The sequence below is a fragment of the Manis pentadactyla genome, chromosome 12 (assembly GCF_030020395.1).
Source record: "Manis pentadactyla isolate mManPen7 chromosome 12, mManPen7.hap1, whole genome shotgun sequence".
NCBI lineage: Eukaryota > Metazoa > Chordata > Mammalia > Pholidota > Manidae > Manis > Manis pentadactyla.
The window spans coordinates 35,642,925-35,662,194 of NC_080030.1; the positions used below are offsets into that span (position 1 = coordinate 35,642,925).

The 19,270-nt window shown below is 51.1% G+C and overlaps 1 protein-coding gene across 1 annotated transcript in view; it reads right to left on the minus strand.

Annotated features, from left to right (window-relative positions):
• Positions 1–19,270, minus strand: part of IGF2R (insulin like growth factor 2 receptor) — a 98,907-nt gene that overhangs the window by 8,646 nt on the left and 70,991 nt on the right. Inside the window, exons 30-43 of the mRNA XM_036886778.2 lie at positions 16,584–16,720; positions 15,332–15,522; positions 13,666–13,792; positions 12,895–13,014; positions 12,334–12,590; positions 11,790–12,008; positions 10,071–10,220; positions 7,594–7,755; positions 6,154–6,361; positions 5,663–5,809; positions 4,480–4,714; positions 3,618–3,754; positions 1,464–1,578; positions 399–545 (exon numbers count right to left, since the gene is read on the minus strand). Of these exons, the coding sequence (XP_036742673.2) occupies positions 399–545; positions 1,464–1,578; positions 3,618–3,754; positions 4,480–4,714; positions 5,663–5,809; positions 6,154–6,361; positions 7,594–7,755; positions 10,071–10,220; positions 11,790–12,008; positions 12,334–12,590; positions 12,895–13,014; positions 13,666–13,792; positions 15,332–15,522; positions 16,584–16,720 (2,352 nt within the window). The remainder of the gene's footprint in view (positions 1–398; positions 546–1,463; positions 1,579–3,617; positions 3,755–4,479; positions 4,715–5,662; positions 5,810–6,153; positions 6,362–7,593; positions 7,756–10,070; positions 10,221–11,789; positions 12,009–12,333; positions 12,591–12,894; positions 13,015–13,665; positions 13,793–15,331; positions 15,523–16,583; positions 16,721–19,270) is intronic.

The window sequence follows — 19,270 nt, forward strand, 5'->3', positions numbered from 1 at the left end:
CCATCAATGTAATCTCGGCCCCATGCCCACCTGGCACAGCCAGTCGCCTCGGCCACCAGACCCCAAGACCTGCTCCATGACAATGCCAAGAAACTGGCTTTTTTGCCCAGAGATTCCTGATCAAAAACTGTGTCAGAAGGTTTCAGCTTCAATCTCTGGGCTTATCATGAAGTGAGGGAGGAGGGGCAACTTTATTTTTACACTTAAAAAGAGAATTTACCATCTTTGGTGTTAAAACTTAATAGTTGAGTAATGCTTGCTGCTCAGTTTAAGCAAAATACAAAGACTGCCCAGAAACAGTAACTAAAACACACAGGACTCACTGCTCAGGGGAAGTCTGATCTGCTGGTTTAATTCTGGGTACATTTCCATGCTCAAAAGGAAAATGTTTCACTTACTTAAAATAAATATCCCCAAGGCTGACACTCTTGCCATTTGTAGGGTTTGTGAAGGTGCCGTTCACCATCTGCACCTCCTGAGGCTTCACGGCGCAGGCGGCCCGGGAGTCCCAGCTGAAGTAGTAAGTGCAGCTGTCTGGGTCAAACCTGGAAGGGGGCAAGCACAGCCCGCAGTCACACCCAGCCCTGCTCAGGGCGCAGGCGGCTGCAGCGCAAAGCCTTACGTGTTCAGAAGAAGCTGGCTGCCTTTCAGGGCACCCGTGCCTTCTGGGTTCCCAGGCCCCAAGCCCCCCATTGTGAGCCTGCCCCCCCCACCCCCCCACCCCTGGGTGAGCAGGCAGCTCTGGACTAGGAAGGCTGTTTGAGTTACTTTTCTCAATGTCATAATAGGGAAGATAACATCTAGCAAACAGCAGCACAAGCATTTGATACTTGTTTTTTTTAATAATTTAAAAACTGTGCAACACCTAAAAGTTGGAAAATTTACTCCCGGATTTTTTATTTTACAAGCTTTTTAGACTGATAAATTGATCATATCTTTGTATAATTCCTGCATCTCTCCTATTCAAGTCCAGAAGGTTCCAGAAGGAATCATTGGTTCACAAACAGTATACTTGCGCTCCCTCTGTCAGCCAAACCCTGCCCCCCACACCAGACGTGCAGCTGCCTGGAGAATTCTACTGAAATCCCAGGGCATACCAGAGGCCAGCCACACCTGCTCATGGGTCCCAGACAGGCCACTTGAATTGCTGGCCTAGGGGGACACCAATCAAAACTACTTTGGTTCTACTGACATTCAAAGACAGGGGCCAGTTAAATACCACTTTACACAGTTTAGTCTAGTAACCATGCGTCCCAGCACCTTCTCCAGGGAGTCCCTCCTATGCACAGTGGCCCTGAACACTACAGGACCGTTTGCAGCCAGCCCCTCCCTATTGTGAGCACCCCGACATCCTCTCCCTAGACAGAGTCACACACACACCCCAAGTGACAGCCAGCTGGGAGGCATCCTAGGAGCTCCCAGCCACTCTCCCCAGTTCCCCACTGAGGACCCAGCCCTCTCACCTCTTGAAGGAAGGCCTGCCCACTGTCTTTGCACAGGTCAGCTCTATGACTGTGGACGCAGTCTTGTTTTCCCCACATGGATGACCCTTGGAATAGGTAACCACAACTCTGTCATCTGAAATATACAAATGATTGAACTGACCTTATTCCTAAGCTGGTATAAAAAGCTTCAATGTCAGAGGTCAAACTCTATATTACGGGCCAGGACAGAACAAATGTTTGGCTCTCTGCACACTTACTGCCTCGGTTAGCAGCACCACCAGGCTCAGTCATCGCCTGCCAGCCTGCACCACTACTTACACAGCAAGAGGAGATGGGGTCCCAATCCCAGCCCTCCTGCTCACTGGTATCTTGACTCTGGGCTGCTGACCTTCTGAGCCCATCTCCTCCCCTGCACAATAGGACCACCACCCAAAGCATGCAGGCTTCAGAGCTGTATGGAGAGCACCTGGCACAGTATGCGTACACAACAGGACCTCAGTTAACAGCAGCTATTATCAGTCACTACTCCAATTCTGTACATTCTATCATTTTAGGTGTTCTTCTGACCCGTGCCCTCATCTGAGCCTCCTCGTGCTGCTGCCAGGCTGCTGTGAGTGGCTGCCTGGGCTGTCCTGAGCCCAGCCCAGCTCAGTGGACAGACCGGCTCTGGGGCACAGGGTAGGGTCCTCAGGAAGATCACAATCCCCGCAGCCCGGCTCACACACATACACCCGAGGCAGGGGATGAGGAGGAACCGGTGTGGGCTTCAGTACCAGCTTCCCAAGTGCTCTCCATGGGACACAGGCCAAGGCACAGGGGACTGCTCAGTCAGAGGTCAGAGGTGAGCCCAGGCCCTACGCCCTGCCCAAATTCACTTCTGTGTAAAATTCTTTAGGAGTTCCACTGTTTAAAAGAAAAATTCCCAAACTGTCAGAGTATGGAACCCAACAAATGCAAGTCTTAATGTAGCCACCCCACACTAGTTTGGCAACACACTGAACATTTTCCTAACCTGTGGAATGAACGTGAACACCAAGCCCATGAAGCTGGTGAGAATCACCCACATATGAAGCACGGTTGCTGATAAATGCTAATTCCTGGAGCGAAGAGTCTGTCTGTCTCTCCCTCCCCACGTGGGTACATCCCCTAAACAAACGTGGGGGTCACTGTGGTTGTCCTTAGATGGCTGTCCTGTTGGGGCCAAAGAGTAAGGTCCCACCTGGTATGACTGATGGGAACCAGATTACTGCCTAGCTAAACATCCGGTGAGGCCTCGAACATTCTAGTCTCTCTCAGTTGGCTGTGGGAGACTGAGAACAGAAATCAATATCCACGCGTAACGAAGACACTGCACAGCAAGGAGCCACCCTCCACCCTGAAGCCGCCGGGAGGTGTGAGGAAATAGCCTGTTAACTAGGAATCCCACAGGAGGGTCAATCAGGGGGCTAGGCGGTCGGCCACTCCACTCTGCCACTACCGACCTGCGGGACTGGGTCTGAGTTTCAGCAGGAGTGACAGTGGCTCCCTGGATTTCCCCTCCTCCATTCCAGCAGCTCGAGTGGCCCGAGTCACCTGTGTTTCAGCTGGCACACTCGGCGCCCACTCCAGTCTAAGAGGCAGTGGGGAATGTTTTCTTCACTGCCCCAACACACCCCTTGTTCCCAAACCAAGAAGGCCCTACCTCCTTCCTCTAAATAACAAAAGGAGACTTTCGCTCAACAACTGATTCCAAGACCAATAAAAAGAGCTTCACTATTATTTTCCAAATTGTTAAGACACTACAAAATCTGCCCGAGTCATCTTTCCCACAGCCTCAGGTAACTGTTCAGCTTTCCTGAGCATACATACATATAGTCTCAGACACTCAATCCACAGCTAGAGCAAGCACCCAGAGGAGCCCTAAGTGTTCTGACTTCCTCCTGGGTAGAAGGGCTTTCCCCAGAGCGCTGAGCCACTAAGCACACACACTGGGACCCTTCATCTGGGGGAAGACAAAGTGGTACTTGTAATGTTCCATGAGTTGCTGAAGTGCCTGAGCAGCAGTCATTGGGAATGGTATCTGGAAATTTCAGCTAAAGCCAGTGCTGACCCTCCAGCCACACGAAGACGCCTTCGCTCTCCCAACTCAGCTGTGGCACCTGTAACCACGGCAACAGAAACCCAAGGCCTTACCTATGACATCCAGCTTCTGGGTGTGAACAAGCCCCAAGGCCTGGACGACTCCAGACGCACTCTTTTTGCAAATGCTGGCTCTTCCCGAGCAGCCGGGGGGCCCTTTGTATACTTTCTGACACAGGTTTACATAGTACCTACAGCACGACACAGAGGGGTGGGTGAGGGGTGCAGGCCGGTCCCCCCACTGCATGGGGGCAGCTCTATTACTTCCAGACAGAATAGCCGTCTGATAAGCAAGGGCCCCGTGGCGCCTCTGCACGCAGTGAGGGCAACTTCCACAGAGAGAGGAAGAAGCGTGGTTGATGACTGCAGGAGGGAGTGTGTCAGCCAGGTGTATGGGGTAAATCCCGAGACACACCGCGGTTCAGCAGAGAGGCTCTGGGACAGGCAGCCGCCCCAATCCTGGCAAGCTGTCCCCTCATCTGAGGGCACACCCACTCCCTCTGCATGAAGACTCAGGCCTGAGAGCCTGGCAGAGAGTGGGCGCTCCGCGCCCAAGCAGCCAATCCCAAGAGCTGAGAAAATCAACATACATCCCAGAGACCCAGCAGGGTATAGCGCCCCTCCCAAATATTAATCAAATGAGGACTGATGCCATCAGCAATCACCAGCTCCTTTTGGTTATAAAGCCTCCCTATCTGCCCACCTCTGCCTTCAAAACCACCCACTGTGCACCAGGCCAGCACCTGACCTCCCCCAGGGGCACAGAGGCACCTGCCAGGCCACCAGAAGCATCAGACTTCTGGGCACTCCTGCCTTTAGAATCTGTGGCAAAACACCAGGAGCCTACTACCATCAGGCACGCCAGGCTCCTGCTTACTGACGGTGACACTGCCGCCGGGTGGTGACGGGTACTCACGAGACTCCTTCGTGGACAGAGAACCAGGACCCAGTGAGTGAGGACAGCAGCCGCAGGTCGTAGGTTCGGTGCTTCTGAATGAACTTGCACTCCATCTTCTTTGGAGGACAGACTACGTTTGTTTTCCACTCAAACGTCACCTCACACCCACGGATTTCACTGTAGACCTGAGGTTTCCCAATATCAGCATCTTCATCACAGTTAAAGATAATAGTAGACGTCCGGTGGCTCTTTGCTGGGGACGGCACACAGGAGAACCATCAGGCCACCGCCAGGGCGCCTCACCTGGTCCTTAAACCCACCGCTCCCCCTGCAGTAGGCAGTCCCGGCTCCCCTCTCCCCAGTCCGGCCACCCCCTCGTCTGTCCTTTCTGGGCACAGTGTCTCTTACTGTCCTCCTTAATAACCCCACACACTATCAACAACTCCTCACAGGCAGGTACTCAGTATTTGACAAGGTATCAATGATAACAAAAAATAAAAATACTACAATAAAAACCTGTAATTACCTAAAAAGGTGAGTGGCATCTGGCGGACCAGGAGACAGGTCCTGCCATAATAAGCCCCAAAACTATAGTAGCCCCTTGCAAAGTTAACATTTATTAACTCTGTAATACATACATTCTACTCCCTAATCACTCACAGGAACAAAGTGAGTTTTCAGGCATTTCCATCATTTTCCTTGGGAACACGCATCAGTTTGTGCCACACACATTAGCAGGACTCCATCATGTCACTGGTCCCTAAGCACCACGGGAGCAAGGAAGCTAAGCCTGCTCACCACGAAAGTCCACCCCCTGCCCTGGGCCTGCCCCTGAGCAAAGTCAGCGAGTCAGCCACCACTGTTCCCATTGCTCACTAGCCACTCTGCAGACCCGTGACAAGCAGGAATTTTGCTGAATAAGAATTTGCATCATTGGTGCTGAAAGCAGGTATGTGGACACAGTCCCTCCAACTAGTGAGTGGGCCTAGCTGACCACCCAGCACGTGCAGCTCAACTCAGCTCTGGGGTGGTCTGCACACACAGCCACACTACACATCCCATGCGTGATTAGAGACATCCCTTCTTTATGGAGAAGAACCCTGACGAGGAAGTTCTATGAAACAGAATTAACTGCTGTTAACTTGGACACCCACGAAGGGAGGCTGCTGGGCCCCGCACCAGGCCGAGCCCGCCCACTCACAGTGCCTGCAGAAGCCCCATTCATGGTCTCGGTCATAGTTTGCAGTGGTAGCACACCAGAGCTCAGCCCTGCCATCCAGAACACACTCCTCGTAGCTCTTCCCATTGAGCAGGAAGGGGAACACACAGGGGACGCCTTCAACAGTTTCTGGAAGGAAGAACACCTGCATGACCCCGATTCCCAGCACCACCCAGCTGTGCCTCACCAAGCACCATCACCTAGGACGCCAGACAGGATGCCCCACACAGGTGCCTAAACCACACCGGGCCCACCAGGCTCCCCACCCGCAGTGCACCCAGCAGTTCACAGGCCGGAGTGCACTTCCAGGCCCACACGCTCACACCCGAGCTGTGAGGATGGGACATCCATGGTCCAACCGAAGGTCTCGGCCCTCACAGCATCAGGAGTGCCATCCCCCCCATTTTCCCCAGAGGCCAGGTCTATTTCATGTCCACTGGGAACATAAAATTCTCCCTGCTGTAGAGAATTACCTGGAGGGCAACTGTCTCCATTGGCGTAACTTAAGATGACAGCTTCATCCTGGTGCCTGTAATCCAGTCTCCTTGACGCCAGCCGTCCGAAAGACACCCCCTTGCTCCCGGAGAGCAGACAGACGCCTCCGTCCCTACAGCCTCCTTGGTCTGTGCCCGCAGCTGCGGTGCACACACCCACACTGTACGTGTGTGAGTCTCGAGTCACCTGCACAGACACCACCACGCGCGATGTCAGTGGGTCTCCAGGTGGAGGGCGCGTCACTGCAGGGAGGTGGGCTTGGGCAGGAAAGCAGGGCTGTGTCCACAGCTCAGCGCTCCCCTCCCTCCACTGCAGCCCTGACCCTCACCAGAGAGCAGTGTCCTGCCCAGTGAGAACCCCCTCGACCGCTGGAAGAATCCATACCTCCCTCCACCCACAGGCCCAGCCTTGCCCCCTGCTCCCCTGGGCGGCAGCACACACTGCTGGTGGTGCTCTGTAGCCGGGCCTCGGGCAGAGAGCTGGCTGTGAGGCGTCAGGCTGCCCGGCCCCTCCCTGAAGCTCAAGTCCCCCACTGTAACATGGGGGCAGTGAGAACAGAGCTCATGAGCAGAGTGGACGCAACATCATTCACATTCAACATGTTCCTCACCTTCCTTGCCTGGCCCACCCCCCCGCCAGCTCACACCTGCAGCACACCTGTCGGGAGGGCCTTTGCCTGGGCAAGATCTATTACAGGAGCCAGGGCGTTGCACACCATCCATCCGCTGCCATCCCCTGGGATCTCATGGGCACAGTGTACAGCTGTATGACTGGGAAACATCTAGATCACAGGCAGTGACCCGAGATGGCCACAGCCTCACTGGTGTAACAAGCAGTTCACCACCCACAGGCCAGGGGCAGGACAGGCCCCACTTGCCCAAATGCAAATCTGGGGCCTCCTTCCTAGCTTCCTCCACCATCCACCTCCATGGTCAGCAGAATAGCTGCCCCTTTATCTTAAAGCCAGGCTAGAGTCAGAGAAGAATTCCCCATGGCCCCTGCTGGCCACACTTTGTTCCTCCGTGCCCCTATGGGTCACGGTCACACATGTGCAGCCTCCTGGTCTCCGTCTGCAATAGGAAGAGTCCCCTCCAACCTCCCTGGGCCATTTCATCTTCACAAACCCCTAAGAAACAAAACACTGAACTGGGAGGCACAACTCAAGCACTAGCTGGGATTGTGATTGGTTAAGGGCACGATGGAGAACACTCATCCCACAGGCTGAACTCTGCATTACTGTAGGGGCCACACAGCTTCCCGTGGTCACAGATGTCACCTCAACGAACACATAAGCGGACAGAAGAATCCAGACATCCCCATCCCCTTCACCCCCTACTCACCCGGAGATGGCCAGGCCGCCTGACACCACTGCATACCCCAGACCTCGGAGGCCGCAGTCTCTGGGTGAGCGGCCTTACCTTGAAGGTTGTCTTGGAAAGGCTGGACAAGTTGAAGCTGTAGTACAGCTGCTCATCTGTCAGCGAGCAGCCCTCGGTCCTCACGTCATCTGGACAGACCAGCGGGGTCCCCCACTCGAACACAAAGTCGCAGTCACTGGTCCTCAGCAGCTTAGGTGTTCCCTGTGGTACACAAGGGCATGGGTCTGGAAAGCCCACCTGGGTTAAGTGTGGCATCCTCCCACTGCTCTCCTCCCCAGTGAGCACCAGAGACACCATCACTGCACCCAGGAAGGAAGTTCTCTGGCCACGGCCATGCAGACTGCTGGGTGCTCTGCATGACCCACGGTGGCCTCTGTCCAAAAGGGAGGGGTGAACATCCCCACCAGCTGCAAGGAGCCAATACTGCCCTCCCAGCACTGCCTGCACACCGGGACCCGGCGCTTCCTCCAGGATGTCACCCTGTAGTTCGGGAGACAGAATCTCAATGCTACACACCACCAGTCAAAGGACAAAAGGGAGAGGCCTTTCAATGTTATCAGGCAGCAGTGTGTGAACTGAGACCCTGCCCCTGCAAGGAGGGTAAGCTCACAGGCAGCACCCCCACGCCACCACCATTTCTAGAAACATGATATTTACAATCAAGGCCAGACACAAGGCCAGACATAAATCCATGTATTTATTCCCTTCCACCTTCAGCAATGGACAGAAAAACAGATGGTCAGGAATTTCATTTTTAATTGCTGTTGAGAATCTTTCTGTGAACTAAAGTGGAAAAATGATTTCAACTTAAGATAAAAACCACAGAAGAAAATCTCAAAACCTTTATAAAACTGAATGCCTATTTAGTGTGAAATGCCTCATTTCTAAAAACCAGTCAACACTGGCCACGCTCCACATGCTTCAGCTCTGAAAATCAGCGAAAGGCCAGTATACGTCCGCCTGTGCATCTGGCAGCGGTTTTAGGGCTTAGCAGTTAAGTATTCATTCTCTGTTAGTGAGAGATAACCCATGTCCCTCAGAGGAGGTGGATCTTTAAAAGGTCAATCTCTCCTCTTGGGAATGAAGTATCACTGAAAACAGAAGCCTTCCTACAGATAAAGCCATGCTGCTCTCTGCTGTGCGTGCCCACAGACGCATGTATAGACACACCCAGGTAAAAAAGCAGACATATGTAAGAGGAGGTGACTGATCACATCCCGCCGTGCCTCTGTAACTCAGGATTATCCTTACAGTCAACGGGCTGTGAACAGGGACACATCCAAGGGCTTTGAGGCACTGTGAGCTCTACATGGAGAGGCCCCGACAGCCGTGGTTTGTCCCTCCTTGTCAGGCTGCTGCCAGGTCACTTCCTGCCCCTGTCAACGTAAGCTCATCTAGCAGCCATGGCTCCCTGTCCCTCACAAACCTGCTATGGACCAAGAAACTGGAAAGTCATCTTGCTGAAATGACAGCTACATTGTAGAACCACAAGCCATTGCCTGAACTCTAAGGCCAGATGAGCTTGAGAATTCATCCTTTCCAAGATTTTAAAAGGCAACTGGGGACATATATTTCTATTACATAACACACACACACACACACACACACACACACACACACACACGCACGCGCGCACACAAACACATGGTCCTATAATCAGGTACATTAATATTTCTGCAGCACAGTATGTGAATATTCTTATAAGATTGGACAAATAGAGACCATAAGTAGCCTCTGTCCATCCATGTCAAAGAACTGTCAGTTCTCAGAGCTCTATAGACCTGAGAAGCATAGGTAAGGAGTTATGGAACCAGGCAGCTTGGAGTAAAGAAGCTCTCCACCTGAGCAGCAGGTGGGGGCCTGGAGCCACTGCAGAGTTGTGTGACACCAGGTACGTCTCCCAGCCGTTCCGAGTCACTGAGAAATGGGGGCCACAATACATCCATTTATCTCCTCCTCACAGAGGGAGATCAAAAGAAAATGTGTGCAGAAACTCTTATAAAACAGTACTCAGTATAATGGAAGCCAGTATTATTTTTTAAATTCACATGACGTGAAGTCAATAACTTTACGAGTGAAACACACAACTTTGTTGCAGGTGTTTTGATTCCAAAGGTCTTCTTTTGCTTGCAAACTTGAATTTTGGGTTACATCCTGAATGATTATAGCTGCCAAAAATCTGACTTCCCAGTAAGAATAACATCAGTAATGTAGTTTAAACCAAGAGAAAGAAACTTGACACTTTTATACATTGGTAGGCAAAGCTGAATGCCACCTCTGTTCTCAAGTGTTTCATGTTCTTAAATTATAGCAAGCCTCCATGAGCAAAATCGGCTGTTAACCTGGGGGAAGCTACTCCTTGTTAAGTGAATGGTTTCACGTTATCTGATGCATCACTGACATAACATGTGATGCACAGCAGATGCTTTAGACACCGGCATCCTTAGACCTAAAACATGCATGCTGGCTCACAAATCGGCACTGAGCTCCTAGAGTAAAAACAGGCATACACTTACCATGCTTACGCCTCTCTTACAGTGAAATGCAATCAGCGAGGTGTAGTTGAAATGCCTGTCCGCTAAGCAAGGAGTACTACTTTCAAAATTCAAATAAACTTCATTAGCTATGGGATTGAGTATTGGAGGTCCTGTGACTCGGCCAATATCCTAAACAAAGAAAAAAGCAAACATTTCAGAACATTAGTCGTTCCCCAGGTTGGAGGAATAAGGGCTAACACATAATTGCAAAAATTACGCCTCATCAGGTCTGACAATGAGTAGCACCTAACGAAATTGGGTTTATAGCAACATGCTTGAGAAAGTCTTGACAAAAAAGATGAAGCCTAGAAACTTAAGTCTGTCGGTGGTTATCAACTTCCATCCTGCCGTTAGTAACAATGGCTCTACTTCTCTACTCACGTCAGTTTTAAAGACTCCAAGCAATAGGAATTTCTCTCTCGGGTTATATCAAGAATGCTGCCTGTCTCCTGTCACCTGACAGCAAAGGCAGGATCCCATGTACCTGTCCCTGAGCTGACCTGTCTCCCCGTGCCCAGCCCTGCACCAGGGCTGTTTTTACTGCTCAGCAGTGCCCCTCGGTACACATCCTCAGGGGGAGGTCCAGGGTTTGTGCCCCCTTACTTTTTATTGCTTAGCACAGCACCTGATACACCTGAGCTGCTCAATAAATATTTCTGAGCAAACAAGCACATGAATGCAGAGATGGTGAATGTCCAGGAAGGGTGTCTCGGTGCACTGACCATGTGCTTGAGGAAGCTTCATGCACCACAGCAGGGTGTGCAGGCCAAGACCTCACAACACCCTCCCCAACTAGTGAACTTACTAGTTTTCAAAGTCTGAGAAAGGGTAGCCAGGCAGGAAAATGCAGCAGGTCAGACATCTCACGAAGTGATAGCATCAAGGGTCCAACACACTGTTGCAAGGATGATACTGATGTGCCTCCTACCCAGGCCTGTTGTGCCCAGGCCCACTGTCTCCATGCAGCTATGGCTTCATTTACCCCCTGTTGCGGCCACTTGCCCACCCATTCCCACCGTTATCTCCTGCCACTGCTGCAGATAACATCCACCCTTTCAGAGGATATCCAGGTACCTATGACAGAACTATTTAGAGCAGACAGAAATGTAGAAATAGACCACTTTTAAGATGCATCTCCAGTAAGAAAACAGACGCAGGATTTGATAAAACATGACAACTCATGAAGACAACTTTTAAAGATCCAAATCTACAGTAAAAAATGCTAGTATAAAGCCAAAATTACAAGCAGAATATATAGCTATTAGCAAACCTGTTCCTGCCCTTCACTACAACTTATTTACCAAAGAAAGTGCTATGCATCTAACAAGGTTTTAATCACACAAGCCAGGCACTCAAACACAGACACGGAGCTCTACCAACACTCTTTCCTGACCTTTTATGTAAACACGCTCTGGTCAGGGTCAACCATGAGGCTCCTACACCACGATACCAAAGGCCTGTCTACACACGTGTTCACACTTCCTTCTACAGCACAAAGACCTGGCCCCCACTGTGGGCTGAGGGCTCAAGACACGAATCCTGGCGTTGTCCCCGACTGGACCCAGAACCACACAGTCCCAGTTCAGTACTCCGTTCTCTCTGCTTGAGAGACTTCCCCACTGACAGAAGCAAACACAACATACAGATTGTTAAAAATCTTGCAAAATGTGTTTCTGCCCTTGGACTCCCCATACTCACGATGGGGGCGCCATGGACAGGGACTTTGCACACAGCAGCCCCAGCAGGACAAGGCACCCCGTGCATGGGGTTCAGTGGCTGGCAGATGTTGATGTAGAAGTCAGGGTTGGTGTCAGATGCATCATCATCACTCTCGTCATATGCCTCGTAGCCCCCCGTGCGGTGGATGAGGGGGGACAAGTCAATAATGGAGCTTCCATTCCTCACAGAACATTCCATCTGCCAAACAGGAAAGCCCTCATTAGGTCTACAATAAAGTTTTCCTAATCACCATAAAGTCACCCACAAGAACTGAAAAGCTGGACCAAAAAAAGCACAAAGGGTGAATGAATGTCCCCGAATGCCTGGTTACATGACCTTGGGCACTTTTCAACCAATTACCGTTAAAACCATCAGGAGTGCATGAAATACTCGGAGTGTCCACCAAGGGTGCGTGAATGAACTGTATAGAGTAAAGCTGGTACGGAGCCACCACCCAGGCTTTGGGGGTCCCCAGGCTCAGGCAGGCACTTCTAAGATGCCACAGGTGCCCACCCCGACTTACCACCTGCTCGCAGGCCAGAGGTGTGTGCCAGGCAAAGAAGAGGGTGCATGTCTGCTTGTCAAGGGAGATGAGCAGGGGCCTGTTGGTGGGCCTGGCCTCGGGCCTGCACACAAAGCTGATCACACTCTTATAGCTCAGGCCGGATTTGGAAGGACAGGGGGAGCCGTCCTCATACACCAGCTGTAAGACCTGGTCGGTGTAGGTCAGCCTCTTGTTTGCCTTGCCCACACTGATCCTGGTCAGGCCGAAGCAGGCCCCTGTAGCAAATGTGAACACACAGTGGTGAGAAAAATTCACAGGAGAAAAAAAAACACATAATTATGGACCCAAATGACCAGTTCTGTGAGAACTTCCTGCAAAAACAGACACTCAAAATCACAGCTGACCACCCTGGCGTCCCATGTGATTTCAGCACCCATGCCGCTGATCTCCCCACTGGCTGGCTGCTGTGGACGATGAGGCTGAGCCGTCTTGGTCTGAATCTTCTCCTTTGCCACAGGGACACAGAGGCGAGGGCAGCCTCGGGATGGAGACAGGCTTGGCAGGAGCCGCAGCACTCACCCACGCCTGGGGAGCAGTTCTCGTTCTCCCCGCAGATGCTCAGGTAGACAAGCCCTTTCTCACTGTAGGCAGCAGTGTACCCGGCTCTGCCGCTCAGAGAGCTCAGATCAAACAGGTGTCCTGAAGGGGCAAAGGGACAGGGACACAGTGAGTCCAGGGAGCACAGACCCAGAAGGCCCAGTACAGAGTCCTCAGGCCCTGATCGCCGGCATTGGGCCTTCTGACTTCTCGCCACGAGTCGCTGCCTCTTTCACTGAAGTGGCCCTAAAAATGCTCCTGACTTAAAATATCACGAGGCCATTAGTCCCCAATTTATGAGATGGCATACCTTTCTCCAGAAGACAGTGGCTCACAGCATCCTTCCCCTCCCAGGGCCAGGACACAGTACAATCTGGGGGGCCCAAAGGTGTCCTTCCCACTACCGATGAAGCACCACCTGTACCTTCCCAGGGCCCCAGTGCAGATTCAGCAGAGGTCTCCTCACCATCCCCACTAACATGGGACGCAACCAGGAGACTGACTCTAGCCGGTCCTGCAAACCTAGAGCCAGTGTAACTGGCAGCCTCAGGACCAGGAGGTGTGGGAGCGTGGCCGTCAGGGAACTGGGTCAGTCCCCATCCCTGAAGGACTACAAGTAACCCAACCGGACAGATCCGAGAGAGATGACAGACGCGTGCACATAGGGCAGTGCTGCTGCCTCAGGGTGCCCTGCTCCCCAGCTTCACATCGGGTTGCTCACCATGGGGACTGGGGACGGGCGGTGTCCCTCACCTGTGGCGGGGTTGGTGACCTGGCAGTCATCGTGCACGTTGTTCCTCACAGGACAGGCCGCCACGGTGGGCCAGGAAAAGGTGTACTCACAGTCCTCCACTGCGCTGATGAACATGGGTCTAGAGTTCTAGAAACAAAGGACAGAGAGCTGCCGACAGGGTGCAGGTCTGGTGTACACAGTAATGTCAACTCCCTCAAGCAGGGCTCCTCCACAACACACCACAGCACACAATTCACCCCATGTCTGTATGCAGTGAGGGAGGATTCAGGAAAAGAAAAGGGTCAGGATCTGTTCCTGAGACACCCTGGGGACCTGCCATATGCAGGCAAGTGAGACATGCTCAGAGCCAGAAATCTGCTTGGGGGACCTGAAGGCTTCTCCTACAGCTACGCCCTAAGAAAGGGGAGGGGCTGGGGACACAGCAGGCAAAGGCTACTGTAAGTCATGGATGAGTAAATAACTGATCAACATCCTGAAAAACAAATGAACCAAAACCCATTATCATGGGCTAAACAGAAAGACCTGCCAAGAGAACTAACTGTTCATTCTACTGTTCCTCCGGCTGCACTGGCTGGCATTCGCCAAGACACCCCAAATGCTTCCCATACACCACGGAACCAGTGACCATTGGGCGGCTCACTCCTTCCCAGAGAAACCACTCCCTCACAGCCTGGCCCCGGCCTGGCCTCCGGGGGTGCAGAGCACCCCCTCACACAGCACCCTCATTAACCTCCAGCAGTGGGCCACCCCTTCTGTCCTCTGCCATGGGCCTCTCTGCTCGATTAGAGTCAAGGTCTGTCCAGCCCAGGTTCCAGACCCCAGCTCGAGAGTCTGGGGTGAGCCTCTGCACAGCCTCCCCAGGAGAAATCGCAGCTCCAACTCCAGCAAGCCTCAGGCTCCCGGAGCCCCCAGGCTCCTTGCACCGCTGCCAGCCAAGTACAGCAGGACAGAGGGCAATCCAGCCTAGCACAAAGTGGGCTGCTCTGGCCTGACCTTATTCCCAAACTCAATCTTACACAACAGCACACGGGCTTCACCTTCACCTCATGTGAGAGATATTCCTCTAGTGAGAAACAGTCCAGAGAAACCAAACTTCAGCCTACACGCTTACCTGCATACACCAACTCATCAAGGAAGCACTGGGCAACAGAGAGGAGACTAGACCCCATTTCTGTGCACCAGCCACACACCGGAAATGCTGCTGGTACTTCATACCACCTCTCTCTACACCTAACAACTTGGCAAGACAAGCAAAGCTCGTGTTATTGCCAGGTGAGCAGTATAGAGCAGCTAAGCAATCATCCCAGTTAGAGCGATGAAGTGGACAGCTGCCTCTGATCAGACCCTGTCTGACTTTCCCCACGCTGCCTCAGTCAAGACAAAGAGCATGTTGTCAAATACCAATTTTCTCTACAGCCTTTGGAGGAGGGGGCAGTGGTCACAGTTAAACTTGAAGGAAAACCAACTAATTATGAAACTAGAACAGCCAGGTACCCCAGGGGCTACCAGGCCACAAGCGATGCGGCTCTCACGCTTTGTTAAGCCAGGTCATCCTAAACTCTGCCACTCACATCCCCAGGGAACTAAGATGTGATCTCACTGACCCTTGACTTGCACTGCCCCCAAAGGCACAGCAGGAGGGACCGAGAAAGCCATGTCACTTACCACTTGGCTCTCACTACAGGTGAATCGGATGGTGGTAGACTTTTTCCGAATCTGGTCTGGACATAAGTCTCCATCAGCATACTCCAGGACAGTCATGCCATCTCTCCACTGGGGACCATCCCTCACCCTGCCAAGATTCACGGGCTTGGAGCCACCCAGCAGACACACAGCCGCTTCTGGAGGGCATGGCTCTGCAACACCACGAGATGCACTTAGTTACCTTCAGTGAAGCTCCAGTCTAAAATTCAGCTGGCAGCTAATGTCAGACATGCTACATATCTGATTCTAGCAGTCACTACAAAATATCTATTTCTTTCACCTAAGTCAGATGATAATGATACCACAGAGTTCTCAATTAAATGCTGTTTTACCACAGATGGATGGGGGTAAGCATTGGGTACAGGAAGAATCCAAGATTAACAGCCAGTTATTTCTGCACCCCAAATATGAAGCTAATAACCCAGAAAATACCAATGGAGCATTTTAAATGGGCTACATTTATGTACTATCTTTACTCAAGAAGCCACAAAGAACTCTGCTCATCTCCCAGTCCCCAAGGTATCTGTGCCATTTGCTCTATGTAAAGGACTAGTCCCACCTCATGGTCACAAACCAGTGTCACTAATCTTCTGAGCACACACTGCAAGGGGAGGTGGGCCCAGAGCCTCACACCACACGGAGTATGACAACCACTTTACGTAGGTAGAAAACGGCAATCACTTTGAGTTGAGCCATACAAGACGGTGGGGCCATGTTAAACTCCAGCAGATGGAACGAGCTCCACCTTTACGATTCCAAGAGGCCACAGGCAGCCCCAGAGTCCCTGTGACGGCTCCTGCTCCACATGTACAGCCAACTTCTAGGCTCATCCCTGGCACTAGGGGTTGGCGAGTTGGCCCTGCCTCTGGAAAGCACCGCCCTCCCACCTCCCTCTCAGTAGATACACACCCAATCGCCATTCCACACCCAGTATCTCCTACCCTGCCGAGAATAATTCCCTGCCGTGATGATTTCTACCTACCGCCATCTCCTCATGTTCAAAAATGGTTACAATGTCCCCAGCAGAGCCTTCAGCACTGATTTATCCTGGACCACACTAGGGATCGGTCATTAAGACCACTAAAAAATTCCTCCTGCTATTTCTTGGCCAGACCACTCGTGTACGGCAGAGCAAAAGGTACCTTCCAAGGCCTACTAGATGCGCCCCCATAAACACACTACGAGCCAGCAGCCCACTGAAAGGCCTCCTCACCCGAGCCTGCCTGTGGGGACAGAGACTTGCAGACATTGATGAGGTAGTGCTCGGTGGCCCCTGTCCGCGTGACTGCTTCCCAGTTGTTGCTGTACCGTGACAGGGATGAGAGGTCGACAGTGTTGCCAGCCACGTCTCTGAGGGCAGAGAATGGTGAGATTCAGCTGCCTGCAAATTGAGTTCTTAGCACTCAGCCTGGAAAGGTCCAAGTACTGGGGCACAGTCAACCCCTGATCCCCTGGACCTCTCCCACTCTAATCAGAATCAGTCACACCAGAGTTCAGGAAACTTCAACATCATTCAGCAAAATTCTCTATCAACAAAAGGAGCAAACACGGAGCCTGAAAAGCAGAGGCTCGCCAGTGAGGAGACGGGGAGCGCTCACAGCCGAACCATACTGCGGAGCCGCCCCACAGCCCCGTGCTGCCACGGCCTGAGGCCCCCAGCGGCCATGGAGATGGAACTGGACCAAGGCTGAAGCCTTCTGCTCAAGAAGAGGGCCTACTACTGCACAGGCCTGGAACACAAACGGCTGGTGAGAGCCAGCCCCACACCAGTGCAGGGTAATGGCAGGGTGGGTGGGACAACCCTGACCCGCCCCATGGAGTGCCAAGCCCGGATGAAGACAGAGGAGCAACCGCAGATACCACTTCAGTGGGTCTTAGCATATCAGAGGAAAACGCAAAGTGTTCACTGATTCAGAAAATCTGCTAAGCTGAGGATATACTGTATTGAACAAAACAGGTAAAAATCACCCATCTTAGGAGATATACAGAAATTGTCAGTGGAAGAAACACCACAAACGGAATAAAAGTTTTTAAGCATACAGCATATTAAATGGCAATTAAAGCTGAAGATAAGAAAGAAAGGCAGGGAATGGGGATATGAAGTTTGGGGCAGAGGATTGGGGAGAAAGAGGTATTGAGATTTCAGACAGAGACGTCAGAGGTGACCTCTGAATGAACTCTGAAACGCATGGAATGGCTGGCCATCCAGAGACTCACTAACAAACATCACAGGCAGAGGGAGGACAAAGGGCCTGAGGCCAGTGAGTTCAGCGCAGAAAGAAAGCAAGGAGCCCATGTGGTTGCAGCAGAGTGAATATGAGGGAGTGAAATTGCAGGGGATGAGGTTAGAGATGACACAGGGCTAATATCATGTAAAGTCTTTTAGCTCTTAGGAAGAACTTCAGCTTATAGTTCCAAATGGGACCAGGGAATCACTGCCTGGAAGGGTTTCAGCAAAAGAGTGGCCTGACCTTACTTGTATTTTTACCAGGGTCACTCTAGTTGCTGTGCTGGACTAGTGAGGCAGGGGCAGAAGCAGACAGACAACTCAGAGGCCACTGAAGTGATGCAAGAACAGGATGAAGACAGTTTGAGCCCGGGTAGTACACTGCTTCCAAGAGAGAATCCTAGATATTCGCAAGGCTGATGGACCATGAATGGGATGAGAGAGGAAGGAGCAATGGACAGAGTGGTCATAGACGGCACATGAATCTGTAGGCAACACCGAGTTTGCAGAATCAGGGCCTCAAGAACTTCAGATAGTGGAATATCTGATAGAAACCTGTTTAAAATGGTTAAAGACCTCAAAGGGGGAAATGTAACTATAATAAAAGAATAGGACACTAAGGGGGGGTGGCCGTGAAGGGAAGAGATGATGAATGAGGAGGGGAACTAAAACCCAATTCCTAGAATGAAAAATACAGCTGTGAAAATTAAAAAGCAATAACCAAAATGACTGATTAAAATCAGCCGATAAGAGAATTAGTAAATTGGAAAATAGATCCAAGGAAATACAGTAAAGAAACAGGTAAGAAAGATATTAAAAGGCATGCTGAACACAATGGGGATACGTAAGGTTAAGATTAATACAGTTCCATGAGAAAAAAACAGAATAGGTTAGAGGCAACTTTCAAAGATAGAGTAAACTGCAAATATTCTAAAATTATAAAAGGCATTTATCCTTACTTTTTGGAAAGCAGCAACTTCAAAGCAACATAAATAATAATAAAACCATGTTTAAATAAATAATACTAAGATAGCTGAACAAATACAAAACAAAATATATCTAGAAAAGGGAACTTATCTACAAAGGAATTAGAGACAGACTGACAGGTTCTCTAACAGCAATACCATGCTCCATAAGATGATGGATCACCTTCAAGGCCGAAAGAAAAAAAACCCTATTAATCTAGAATTCTGTACCAGGCTTGTGAGGATAAAACTAAGCCTTTTCAAATTAAGACCAGATTTCCATTCTACAGACTCTGTCAGACCTGTCAAGCAGAGTCACTCAAAGTGTCATCTTTATTCCACGCACCAGTCAGCAATGGTCTAGGGCCCCAAAACATGAACCAGTGAATCAGTACACTGGTTCCTACATGAAGATGTATTCCAGTAACACAAAAAAGGAGTCAAAAACAAAGGTCATAAAATCCAAGAATCCATGACTCCAAGCCAGGCAGGATCCCAGAACAAGCACTAACCAGAAGACTAGAGAACAAACGGTCCAAATCAGAACTGGGAATCAGAGACTGTCTGAGGAGGATGCTGATTTCCCCTTCACACACGATCATGAAGAACTCCAACAGTCTTAGACCCAGGACAGCATTCATTCTGTCAACAATGAGAAGGAAAGACAACACCTGATGCCAAGGCTTTGGGAAGCCATCAAAGGGGCCA